This window comes from Pogonomyrmex barbatus, unplaced genomic scaffold (genome assembly GCF_055798465.1).
Source record: "Pogonomyrmex barbatus isolate J1 unplaced genomic scaffold, ASM5579846v1 scaffold2, whole genome shotgun sequence".
Classification (NCBI taxonomy): Eukaryota; Metazoa; Arthropoda; class Insecta; order Hymenoptera; family Formicidae; genus Pogonomyrmex; species Pogonomyrmex barbatus.
The window spans coordinates 16,120,477-16,133,996 of NW_028297116.1; the positions used below are offsets into that span (position 1 = coordinate 16,120,477).

General features: G+C 36.2%; 1 protein-coding gene across 1 annotated transcript; it reads left to right on the forward strand.

The window, feature by feature from the left end:
* Positions 1–10,031: 10,031 nt before the first annotated feature.
* Positions 10,032–13,211, forward strand: LOC148936713 (uncharacterized). Its single transcript, XM_089076191.1, has 3 exons — positions 10,032–10,975; positions 11,051–11,667; positions 12,683–13,211. The coding sequence occupies exons 1-3, from the start codon at positions 10,033–10,035 to the stop codon at positions 12,878–12,880; spliced, it is 1,758 nt and encodes a 585-aa protein (XP_088932317.1). The 5' UTR covers position 10,032; the 3' UTR covers positions 12,881–13,211.
* The last annotated feature ends 309 nt before the right edge of the window (positions 13,212–13,520 follow it).

Sequence of the window (13,520 nt, forward strand, 5' to 3'; positions counted from 1 at the left end):
ATCCGGATTAACTGGGTCTTACGGTCACGCTATTTAAGAAAACATTTTTGGAGCTTAGTGGCGTCGACGTAATTTTGTTCACTTAACTGCGAAAGTGCCGATGCATATTTTAAACCCAATTATCTATTACGTATCGCCTTGCCGAAGTAGTTTGCTAATTTGCGATACATATGTGCACTTTAACTAATAAATAAAGTCAATGAAAAATTCGATAAGCTTCAGTAACTGAGCACACAATGGAGAATGTATAAACAGAATGTATATACAGGGCAAATTTTTTATACGATAAAATTTTTCAATCGGAAATAATTAACCAATATGCAACAACAAAGAATATGCCATTTGTTTTTATAATATTTTTATATTTATTCTGTATTTATTCTTTCCGTTATAATTGTAAAATGCTAGTCAAACTTTCAATGACGCCGCTTATTTTCTCGTCTTCGTTAGGAGGAGCCGATGACCGCGAAAAAAAATCGAGAACCACGAATCTGACGAACGAGGATCAAAAATCTCGGCAGGGCGAGGGGGAAGGGATCCGGCACGCATTCCCGAATGACAGATGGTATTTTCGCGTATCATGATCGCGACTAGGATAGTTTCCTATATCGTAGAATATACAGCTCCGGTCTGGCATCGTGGACATGTCGATAGCAGGCCTCGCTGTGCGATACATCCACCGATATCCCCGTACCATAGGTACCCGCCGCGGACCATCCCCCTCGTTCGACCGCTAAATGGCCAAGCGAAGCCACCCCCATGGTGCTCAATTATTGATACTTACCCCTCACGCCACCACGCGTTTCCAGAGCTGCTGCGTGCATCTCGATGCGTCTCTCAGTGCAGGAAACTTGGACTTTGAAATAGTCAAGGAAACGCAGAAAATTGTTCCGGAAAATAAAAACTAATGCTTTACTTTTCGTACAAGAGAATAAATAATTACTTTTACGTTTTAAATATTTTTAAAATATTCAAATTTTTCACATTTAATATACTAGAAAGAAAGAATCAGCAAAGCGAGGTTATTACATCAATTCTGCGATACCAACAAACAATTTGTATGAGTTTCTAGATTAAATTACATATAATTAAATTAAAAAAAAAAACAATCCATTTTACATGTTAAATAATAGAATTTTTTCTAATATAAATATTAATTAAAAACGTTGTTTGACATTTGGAAAATCGATTTACATAATTGTTTTTTCTATTGAAGAATTCAATGATTTTTTTTAAATGTAATATAATTTTGCAGTTGTAAGCGAACTTAATAGCATATGTACGCCGTATATCGAGAGAGTGTTCGAGAAACTCGAAGAAGTTTGATTCATTTTGAAATCTGACATTGCGATACAATCCGTAAGTACCAGAAAACGAGTATTTGAGAACCTCTGTTGTCCGCAATGGTCTCGATTAACCGTTTCATCGGCTAGAGCGAACGGTGGACGTTTTCCAAGCGAGCTCTATTAGATCTATCGGAAGTCCTGTACAGATTTCCGGAGGTGGGCAAGCAGTTTCACAATGTTTCTTTGCATCAAATTCAGAAAGCTGATCTGGGTCGAGGAAAAAGATCTAAAAAAGAATTGTCACGCTGATTGGAAGTTTTCTATTCGGTAGCGCGGTTCTTTTCCTATTTATTGTGATATTGTGAGATCGATGATTGGATTTAATCAAGAGTAGATTCTGGATTTTAGAATTTAACCGTTGCACGTTAATGAATATTGAGATTGTGGCATTCAAAGGCGATATTTTTATACGAGAAAAATATCGGGTACTAACAAAAGGATTTGCAAATATCGCGGATAAATTGTAAACAGAATAGTTGTGTGATGTAAATGATGTAAATGGAATTTATTACTCTTTATTCTTGCATAAAAGATATTTAAGATTTTACTGTATTAATTTTTGTATGATATTTTTCCAATATTCTGAATGAAAATGCTCTGTTTTAATGATATTTAATTCAAAATTAAAATAATTCCTTTGTTATTTAAATTCTTGTACATACATTCTATTCGTAAAATTTATATAAAGTTATCATGTCACTTGTTTGCATGTCAATTGCAATAAATCTTAATTATCTACGAGTTTTGCGGACATCTTACAAAACGAAGATTATAAAAGACTTAAATTTGATAGAAAGTGGAAGTGTGTTGTGTGACATGGCAATTTACAACGTGCAAGATATGAAAAGCATCCCCATTAATATTCCAAACATTAGAAACGCCCCCCTCTAACTCTTCTCCGTTATTGTCCTCGGCGAGCGGAATGATCTTTCGATCCTTTTCATAAATTTCAAGCCAGTCATTGGTTCGACGCCTATCCGACAAATTCAAAAAAGAAGAAAAAAGAAGAAACATAGAGAAGAAAGGAAAGGCGGCTGTCTCCATAAAGTGATCGCTGGAACCCTCGCCCTTTTTCCATAGCGCGCCGCGCGTCTCGTCTCTAAGTGTATTAGATTCGCGTTTCGAGTCGTAGAAGAAGTCGAAGAGGACGGGGCGAGAGGGGTACGGGGGATGGGTTTCGAAGTGTGCGAGAGGGTAAGTCCGAGGGCGCGGGCCTGTACCCCGCTAATGGCACCCTCGGGATATTCCCGAAGAACCCTCTCGTATTTATTATTTAGCGCTGATGCCCGGAGGAAGCGAGAGGAAAAGGAGAAGAATCGGCAGGAGAAGAAAGAGGGGACGGAAAAGTGTGGAGGTAGGTAGGGGGTCGAGACGACGATTTATCCACAAATATCGCACATATCGCGGAGTACGGAATTCCGTCAGATACAGTTTAGAGAATGAGAAACCGTGGAAAATTAACGTCAACGTAACGGGGTCAGTTGGGATCGAGGGCGGATCTGGAGAATCCTGGGTCGAAACACGCAGTACTGCAACTCAATTTTTAAATATATGTACTAATAGAGCTTTAATTACCAAGATGCTTAATACGATAAAAAAAAGAAAACGATGCGATAAATAATGATATCGTTTCTCATGTAATTTTCACGCCAGACAGCGCGCAATTAATATACGTCGTAATCACTTCGCGGAAATTTCTATTTTCATTCCTGAACCGAGAGGGAACCCCGAGATAGCACAGATTAAATCCACTTGCAGAAGATAATCTAGCCATTAGCACGACTATTCGTGCCGGCGATGAATCGGCGGATTGGTTGACGGAAAAAAAGCACGCTTTCGGGAAAGTGATCGACGCCGGATAAAAAACAGCAGGTGCCGTTGGTTAAAGAGAGAAAAGATGAGGCGTGCGAGGGGCAGCGCGGGATCGCCGGGAGCAAGAGTGGGCGAAATCGGAAACGATTGTCGCTCGCGTCCGTTCGAAAAGGCATCGGCGCCGGCAATTTGCGCGTCAGGGAAATGCATGCTTCGGTGGCAGCAGCTGCGGTACGTTATTGATACTACATTTCTCCCGATTTGACGAATTGCCGTGCCGGACTAATGGTCCGAATGCGAAGGCAGCAGCCCCCTTCCGGCCGGACGATCGTCGTCTCTCGGTCTCCCGGTCTCGTAAAACTATAACCCGCTATAACTCATAACTCTCCTCCGTCGAAGAAGGAGGAAGAAAAGCGGAGGAACGCGGAGGAACGCGGAGGAACGCAGGGCAGGAAAGGAAACGGCCGAACTTATGCTCGGTTAGTCGGCATAGCTCAACGTTAGAGGTCAACGTGCCCGATACCTCCCGCACGCGAACGCTCGCGTTGATTTCCGTTTCGCCACACGATTCGACGGTAGTGGTATTCTGGCGATCCTGCCGGTACTCGCTCGGGATAGCAATTCTACTGCGAAACCGATTCCATTTGGGCGTGAGCTGATTTTGCGCCTAAAGTCGAACTTTTTGTGATTGCTAGGGGGATTGTGAACCGCAGATTCTTTCGCGAATCGATTTGTCACAGCGTAAATTGGACAGGACTATTTTTTATCGTAGTTTTGTTTTTTTTTTTTTTTTTTTTTTTTTTTTATTGCAATCGCCGAACATCTTAGCGAATAAGTTTCATTTACGTTTCTAAACTGAAAATAATATCAATTATGTTATGTAGAATATTTTCTAAATAAATCAATTGATGTTTAATGATTAACATTTTTCTATTTATATTTATGATGTATAATTCATAATTATTACTTTGAAATATACAATGAAACTTTATTAAATATTACTTAGTTAAATAATTTAATTAATATAAATATAAATATTATTTTTTTACATTTACTTTGATACATATATATACATACATATTAAACAAAGTTAACTATTATATATACGGTGCCATCTGACGCCATTGCAATGAACCGTCGGATTCGCTTGAAGTATCGAACCTCCAGTTTATCTATCGAGGAATGTTAATTCTTGCAGAAATAACAATGCAAAAAGTTAGTTATTATTTATATAATCTTTTTCTCTTAAAATAATATGTGTAATAATTATTATAAATATAATTTTAAAAATGTATCTTTTGCTTTTGTTATTGATACAGATGTCAGTAAAAAAAAAATGTCCTGTGAAGAAGAAATGAAATTATATTACGCATAGCGTTTTGCTAGGAGCATTCCTGGAATGATAATAGCATCATTTAAAGTGTTCGCGTAATTAACGAAGTTAAAAACTTTTGACCCTTAATTACGTAGACCATTGTGTTTGTGGAGTCCTTTCTTTCTCCTAGATGCAATGAAAACATGAATGCGTTCTGCTGAAAAAGTGTCCTGCAACCTACATTTATAATGCGTGCGTTTTTAAGTGAAGATTTTTTTTATATTACATAAAATTTTTTAATCAAAATACAAATTACAAAAGGCATGCAATGTAAGCTAAATTTAAAAAAATATTATATTAATCTAATTTAAATTAAAAGTTTCAAAAGTTTCAATTATATGTCTTGTTTAATTAATTAATATTAATTAATGTATGCATATTTTGAAATATTGCTAATTCGAGTTAACGCAAAACTCAAGATTGATTTAGTATTAATTAAATTGAATCATGTATTTGATAGATACATCGATATGACATGGCCGTATATATGTACCAAAAAATGCATCTACACAAAAAGCTTATAGAAGTGAGCCTGGCATCATGCTCGGTATATGATCATGCCTCCATTGTCTCTACGTTTGGTTGAGAAACACCCATTCAACGGCTGTTTGTATGGATGAGTCCATAACGCTTACGCTTCTATGTTATTTCAGTAAATACTACCCATGGCATCCCATTGTTTCGAGAGTCGAATATTTATGTAAAACAAGCTGTTGTCAAGAGAGTAACATTCTATTACTCGCATAGTTGCAGTATATATTGCATTATCCCGCATCGTATTTCTATACGTCATATTATTTTATCGATTATACATATAGTATAAAATACATAAAATTTTTTTCTTTAAAGAACCTACAAATCTGTTTTTTTAAGAAAAAAATTTATATCTTTCCTATTTGTATATATATATATATATATATATATATATATATAAAATATTGAAAAAAGTTACAACAATATATATTAAATTATAAAGTTTAACTTCTTAAATTTCATATATTTTCTTAATTTTTTTTTGACAAAATAACATAAAATTTTTTTTAAATTATCAGCTGTGAAACGAAACGTTGATTTGTTCGCTTACTACTACTCGGTAAGACAGTCCCTCAAAAAGGTCCACCAGAATAGAAGCTTAAAGAATTCTCGAGGCTGAAGCCTGAACAAACTGTATATTTGTAAGAATACCCGAAGCGCTTCTAAAGGTATTTATCTTCGCCATTATCTTTAACGATGCATTTTGTGAGACTGTTGTAACTGTAGAAAATAAATACGTATATTTCTTTCTCTAAATTTTATGCACAGAATTTATTTTGTTGCTTCCTTTTGAAAATTACATCTCTTGATCTTTCTAAAGATAATCATCGTAAAAGCATAATATTAATAGTTGTTATGTTACTCGTTTTTATGTTACCTTAAAGTTTTCTCAATTGAGTATTAGATAAATTACATAAATTGATAAACAATCATATATTTAATTTAATTTTAGATATTCTTAATATATTTTTATAAATGTTACTTTTTAAGATGTTACTTTTTAATGATAAACAGACAAATTTTGAATTTTATTTTGAAAAATGCTGTCTACATGCTTATTTAAATCAAATTTAAATATAAATTTAGTTTTACATAAATTTGATTTTATAAAAATTATATTTGATATTTTTTTATAAAATATATAAATTTGTTTATGTAATGTCTGAGAGAAAGAAAAAAATTGCAACATTTTGATAAAGTAACCGGTTTTATTCAGAATAAATGAACAAGATGACTAATTTTGATTAAGGAGGTATGTGCCAATGAAACGATTGCTTATCATATCCAATAACGACCTACAAGAAGTTAATATGCTCCTGAAAGTCTGCTTTAACTGAGCTGAACGTTCTCTACCCTACCTATTGAGTTAGCTCGAGGCTTACGAGAGTGGGTGGGCCTGACACGCGGTCGATTCAAGAATCGAATCGGCCGGCTGGCACCGGTGCGACTGGTAGGGAGAGACGGATGCCGTGTAACAGTCGGGACCCTTGGGGCCCCTCTAGCGACTCAAGAGGGGAGAACAGGGGGCAAAGGCACATTCCAAGGCAGAACGGCTGCTAGTGAAGGTGGAAGGCCCCAACACTCTCTCACGATATCCTGCTCCGCGTCTTCTCTCCAGTTTGCTCGTCGTGGGCCTTACGCTATCGCGAATAACGAACGTGCAAGTTTCGAGAAATGTTGAGAAGTGTCTTATTAGGGATACGAAAGAAATTCGTATTTTTGTTTTTCCCTACTGTGCAGCTAACATTTCTTGTGGAATTCTTTGACGATTGTGTGGAACCTGACTGTGTGTGGCGTTAATCGTGATTCATTCATTTTCATCGGATAGTTACAAGAAAATTGTGTATATTTATCGCTGTTTGTGCTTTCAGCATATTGTGATTCAGTGTTATATTATGAATTACAAATATACGTGTTAATTTGTTGTTTTAGTAATTAACTATTCAAGAATTGATTTCTTTTTATTATGAAACAGATTGCAGACTGTTAATTCCTGAATGAATTTCTAATTTTATGCAAAATTATTAAATCATCATTATTAAAAGACTAATTTGGAATATCTAATGGTTTCTATCTTTAAACTTTTTTGTGAATATACCAGTGATTTGTAATAATAATATATGAAATTAATAAGTGAACTTTATTGATATTGTTTTATCAAGAGAATCTGTCTAATCGATTATTCAATGAAATTCAAATTTCATGAAATTTTATTATCATTAACAAAGGAATTTTCGAGACTCTCACATCTGTTCCATCGACTTGTACTCCATTTACTCTTTGTGGGATTCTCGTGATCGCTTACGCTATATAACGCTTCAGAAATCATTCCAGCTTCGTTAATAATAATAAGCGTCGCGTCGATTAATAATTGGGAAAGTGACTTTTGTGGCATATATTTTTCGAAAATGCGCCATCTTCGAGTTGTAAAAAGCTATTCTCGAGGTATAACGAGAACCGAGGATTGTTCTGTTGCACAACGGGGCCTTACAGATCTCCGGGCATGCGGAAGACAGAGCGCAGCCGTCGGGCAACAGTGATTGAGAGGATCCGGCCGACTCGGAGAAAGACTTGCAGGTGAGTGCAAACGACAACGTTATATTTCGATCGCGCTATAGATTACGGCAGACCAAATGCAGCCACGCGATTTCGTAACGCGCGTGCGAAACGCGGAGTCTGTACCGCCAACGGAAAGGTCGTCACTTCTTCTCACGGTCTTGCGACCGCACGAGTCGTATCGCGAAGAGCGGCTTGGCAAATCTCTCGAACATGATTGGCATAATCGATTATCACTTGCAGAGCAGAGAAGTAAAAAGAGCTCAAATCCTTTATTTAAAATTTATTTAAAAGATACGTATGCATATATTACACAATTTATGTTTCGCTTTCATTGAAACACCCATCGCAAATGTTGGTAATTATTTTTACAGACGTTTTTTGCTGAGTAGATCAGTCTTGATGTAATTTATAGATTTCATAATGTCGCGCAATTACGAAATCGTTTTCTGATTGATTATGAAATTCGATGAATTTCGATCGAGTTATATTTATTCGATAAAATTGGATCAACTTTGTAATTGTGGGAATCACAACGGAATGTTCTTTCTCAAAATGTGTTCACAAGTTCGTCGATAAACGAGCACGACAAACATTCGATCGTATTTCCCTGGATAAATTAAATCCACGTGCCGCGGAAATATTCCCATTTTTGTCGACTATCGCGAGATCATCGAACAACAGAAAAAACTTGCGGCATCCGAGCACAAGCCATCGGCATCGAACTTGACCGTGGCCTTCGAAGTCTTTGCGCTCGTATAACGAGATACGAGGAATGTGAGTGGCCGGGAGTCACTGGTTGTACTTACGAAGACCACTTCGGACTGGTTGTAGCTGCTAGATGTCCGATATCGAATGAGCTCGACATGGTATTGAAACGTAATCAATTTCACATGACGAAATTTTTCATGTGTTCCTTCATTTTTAGAACTTTTCGAGTAAACAAAGTAATTCGCAAATTTGAATTAAGTTAATGAATCTTGATATCTATTGCACTTTTATCATTTTTAAAAAATATAATTATTTAAAGAATATAAAGAGATAAAACACAGATCTTAAAAAATGAAAATTTAACATAATTTTAATGATAGCTTTAATGATATTTCTTGAATGAAAAGTTTTAATACCTTTTTTAATATACATAATATTATGCTTATAAATATTTAATTAAATTAAATTTATTATAGGGAACAATTAGTTTTAACAGTTGTTACATTTTATTTAAATTACACTTTGAATTTTCTTATTCAGTTTGGTAAACTTATCTTTATCATTGAAATCCGTACAACAATTCTTAACGACATAAACGCGTAATAAACTGTTTCAATACCTTCTTGAAATCTCTATATAATATTCAATCGTAAAAGACCGTCCATCTTTTGAAAGGTCATAAAGAATCACCAAAGTCTTTTCAAAGATATTTATTCAAGTTCGGAAAGTTTTAATGAGTGATGGTAAAGTTTTGCCTCTTTCCGCATTCGACATGACGCTATCATGGCTTGTCATTATTAGAGATTCATCAATTTTATAAATTGATTTTTTGTTAATAAAAAATTAATTTTCTCTCTTATTTTAAATTAGGAGACCAACCTCTATATCAGAATTAAGAATATTTAATGTTTTATTATTTTATCCAACAATAAATTAATTACTAAATATTTAATATAAAATTATGACAATTTATTTAACATTTTCGCAGCTTATTTAAAATTCGAACATTACATTTTTTTTAGAAAATTTATAAAAAAGTTTCTCTTGATCTTTTCTTATGTCACAATGGAAGCATGTCGAATAAGGAAACTAGATTACTGTTATTCAATGGCTCATGTTTTTCATTCGATTCCAAATGGATGCAGCTCATTACTGTCATACGTGCGACAGCTCGAGACAAGGGTTGGCAGCGTTGATACACCAGTCGTCTAGATCAGGATCAATATGTCGAATGATTCACGAATGTCTCGTGACCGGTATTCCACGTATCGCAAGAGGTGGTTCGTTTTGATGTCCTGCATCGTTGCACTTGATAAATCGCCCCATATTACGAAACAGCGGGAGCTACCTCGAATAACACATAAAAACTAAGAGCGACCGGGTAGATTTATCTAGCGAGCATTCTATTTTACATCTTTCCTTATATATTATGTAACCGAATAATATTCTTGTTATTATTTCTTTGTAATTTATCAAGTAAAAGTAGAAAACTATATTTTATAAATTTAGAAGTATATTACGATTTATTTGTTTTTAGCTAATAGAACAAGAATATGTATTAATAGAAATGCATAAATAAATAAAATAGTTCTCTTAAAAAAGTTGTATCGTTGAAGAAAAAAATTCATTAAATTGCGAATTTATATCTTACAGATTTAATTTGTATAGTTTTTTGCACGTTATCTCATTTTAGACATTATGTCTCAACCAGAATTAATTAGCGATCTGGACGTACCTGAAAATCCACAGCATCCCTGTCAATGTTCCGCGATCAACAATATGGACCCTATGAGAACACCGAGAGATAGAATAGAAAGGAATGTGACTAATACCAGAATTTCCAATAATCAAGATCTTTCGCGAAATCTAGAGACCTTACAAAGCGTTTTCGAGCCGGTACGAAGGTTGGAAAGCCCACCCCAAGATAAATCGCAGATCAATTTGGATAATACCAGAAATGCTGATCTTTTGGAACATCAAGCAAATATATCATCTAATTCAAGATCGATGAACAATCAGAATTCGATGTTATCTCTTCATGGACATAATCTTTCGTGCAGTCCTCGTAACTTGGATTTGTCACGAAATCTGGCTTTTGAGGCGGCTCGAAGAGTTCAAGAAACTTCGAATCTGCAAGACAACCAACACAGTTTAACTTCGAGTCCCAGTCCCTTGCTCGAAACAGGGCCGAACTTGTTGGAAGCACCTAACAAAGAATTGGACAAGCAGCTGGAAGATCATACCAGCTTGTCGTTGCAGAAGCAAAGTTCCGGCAAAGAAAAGCTAAAAAACGTGCAGCAGGTGTTGAATCCTTATCAGCATCATCACGAATCCACGGCGGTAGAGCGAAGTGTTCATGGACATTTTCACGGCGATATACACAATCACATTCACAAACATGCTGACAATTTTAGAAACAACACAAATTTAGATGGCGAAAGCTTGATGGGCTTTCAGCAACATCAGCGGCAGCATACGCATCATCATCACAACAACGCAAAAACAAATGTTTCGCACCATCATGGATCTGGCACACATCACACGCACACGCAAGGGATGACCGGACATCATCACGGAAGTCTAGCAACTAGTCTTACTAGCCATGTTCATGGAAATTCTGCTCCCTTGAGCGGATCAAGCGGTTTGTATTCTCTATTTTTATAATTCTTATATTAATTATTATATTCTGTTAGTAAGTTGAATGTTATTGTTTTAGGCTCTAGTTCCATGAATCAAACTAACTCTGCAGCTTCTATTGGACACCATCATCCAACTGCGATGCCTATCGCGACCACAATAAACCATTTGAACTCTCCTCACAGTCATCATCGATTGAATGCCGGCTCTAGCTTGGCTCATCATTCGAATCCTGTTTTTCCCAGCGATCATCATAGTACTTCGGGTGCTCTGAGCGGCGCGTCGTCGAATTCGAGCATGATGAACCACGGCGGATCACCCACAGTGCATCGGCACGTGGTGAATGTTAACAGTAGTTTATCGACGACACCATTGGGTGGTCACCATCATGGCAGCTCGTCAGGTAGTCTAACCGGTCATTCCAGCGTGAACCATCATCACGTCAGCTCCGGTATATCGTGCGAGTCCTCATCGTCGAACGCAAATACTAGGACGCACAGCAGATTGGATCACGTTCATGATCATCATCATCACTTACAAACGGTGCATCCGTTGCACGCGAGTCATCCCGATACCAGACCGAGAGATCGGGCGCCCTCGAGCCTGGATCATCACGGACACCTTCACGGTCACGTGCATAATCACTTGCAGAATGACACTAAAAACGTGTCTCTCATGGGCGTCGATGCCATTCAGGTATGTTAATCTGGATTATTACAATTTATACAAAATGGTTTTTGTACATAATTGTTTTAAAGAAAAATGATAAATCTTCCTCTCTTCTTCTTCTATCTTTTATAATCATAAAAGGATCATTTTAAGAAATTAATTAGATCTTGTACGATTGCACTTTCATAAATTTTCCTCGTACTTCGCCAAATGAGGAGAATGACTTATGCCACCGTTCTACCTAGCGGCTCGTATATTCCTAGCCGTTTTTGCCGCCACATCTGAGAAAATACATGTTCGTGAATCGCCATATCTCTATCCGCGCACGCTTGAGTTACGTTCGCCGTGTCCTGACCACGCGAGAAGCTATAAATCGTGTACTAAGCAACGGTTCTGCCCTTAGAGCTTATATCAGGAAATATTTTCAGCTGAGGGCCAAATGTGCAGCGCGCGTACGAATGATTAATGACCGGTGCCCGTTGCAGAAATGTTCAAATTTTGCTGCGAGTGTGACAAAAAATATTTTATCGAGTATTCTTTGCCCATAAGTATTGATGTAACCAAGCTTCATCGCAACACTGACATTAAAAATTATATGATCCATAGTTCATTCAAATTTAACGATCGTGTTCTTAAGAATTAATGATAGAGAAAGAAAGACATATGAATTGAAAAGACATTTGAATCATATAATATCATTAGTAACAGCAGAAATATGAATATTTATTGCCCGTAAAAGTTAATCATTTTGTTTTTATTATTTTGACAATGCTTTTAATAACGATTTATTAACGATTCATACTTTAACGATCCGATAACGATATCGACTTCGTGATAAATCGATTTGCATAAATATTTATTAGTCGTGGAATTATTAAGAGACTATCTTTGCAATCCATTATTACTATTATATTATTCTCACGAAAGAAAAGAAGAAAAAATGTAAGAAGAAATTTTTTTAATAAATGTTCCCTTTTATTCAACTTTATTCAGTACATGATCATCACCCTGACGCAAGTTCATATATTTTTCAATATTTTAGGTTTCAGCCCCAACAAAGAATAAATGTCAATGTCACGTAATGCAACAATCTGGAGGAAACAACGGAGGAACCGAAGGCGAAAGTGATGGAGGCGCCGAAGTGGCATCAAGAACACATCAACCCCCTGCTCTCCCGCCACGTCCACCACCGAGACCAACAAGACGTTACGAGACGACTACTTCTAATCAATGTAAGTAATTTTATTTCTATGCTACATTTATATAATTTTTACATAAGGTAATTATTTGGATATTACATTTGGATAAGTAGCTGCTAGCAAATACTTATTAAATTTAATTATATACTAAACATATTTTATTATTAAATTTTATTATAAATAGATCTTTGATAAAATCCTAAAATATAACGATAAAATTTATCGTCTTATTTATATAACAATTAATAATATTAAACAGAATTTTTTCTATGAGTTTAATATTACCCTGTACGATGTTCCTCGTGCTCGCGCGTCAATATGAATAATCGATGTACTATATGAATGACACCCACTCCATATCGTAACTTAATTTCCATTCGAGATTGAAATGTCAGGCAGTCGTTGAAATGTTGGACGATGGCATTTTCTGAAAATTCATCGGGGTGATCTCGAAATGTTACCGGGTGGCAGCTCCATCCCATGTCGAATTGTTTCATGATAATCCCGACAATTGCACTATCAGCCGGACGAGGAGGAGGTGACGTTGGCGCGCGTGTCTTATCAGGCGCGGACACGCGTTATCGACAACCACCCGCTAGATTTCTACTTCATTCGTTAGAAGAATTGCATCCCTGCATTCCTGCAGAATTTCAACCCTCGACCGCGTCGGGTCGCTCGAAT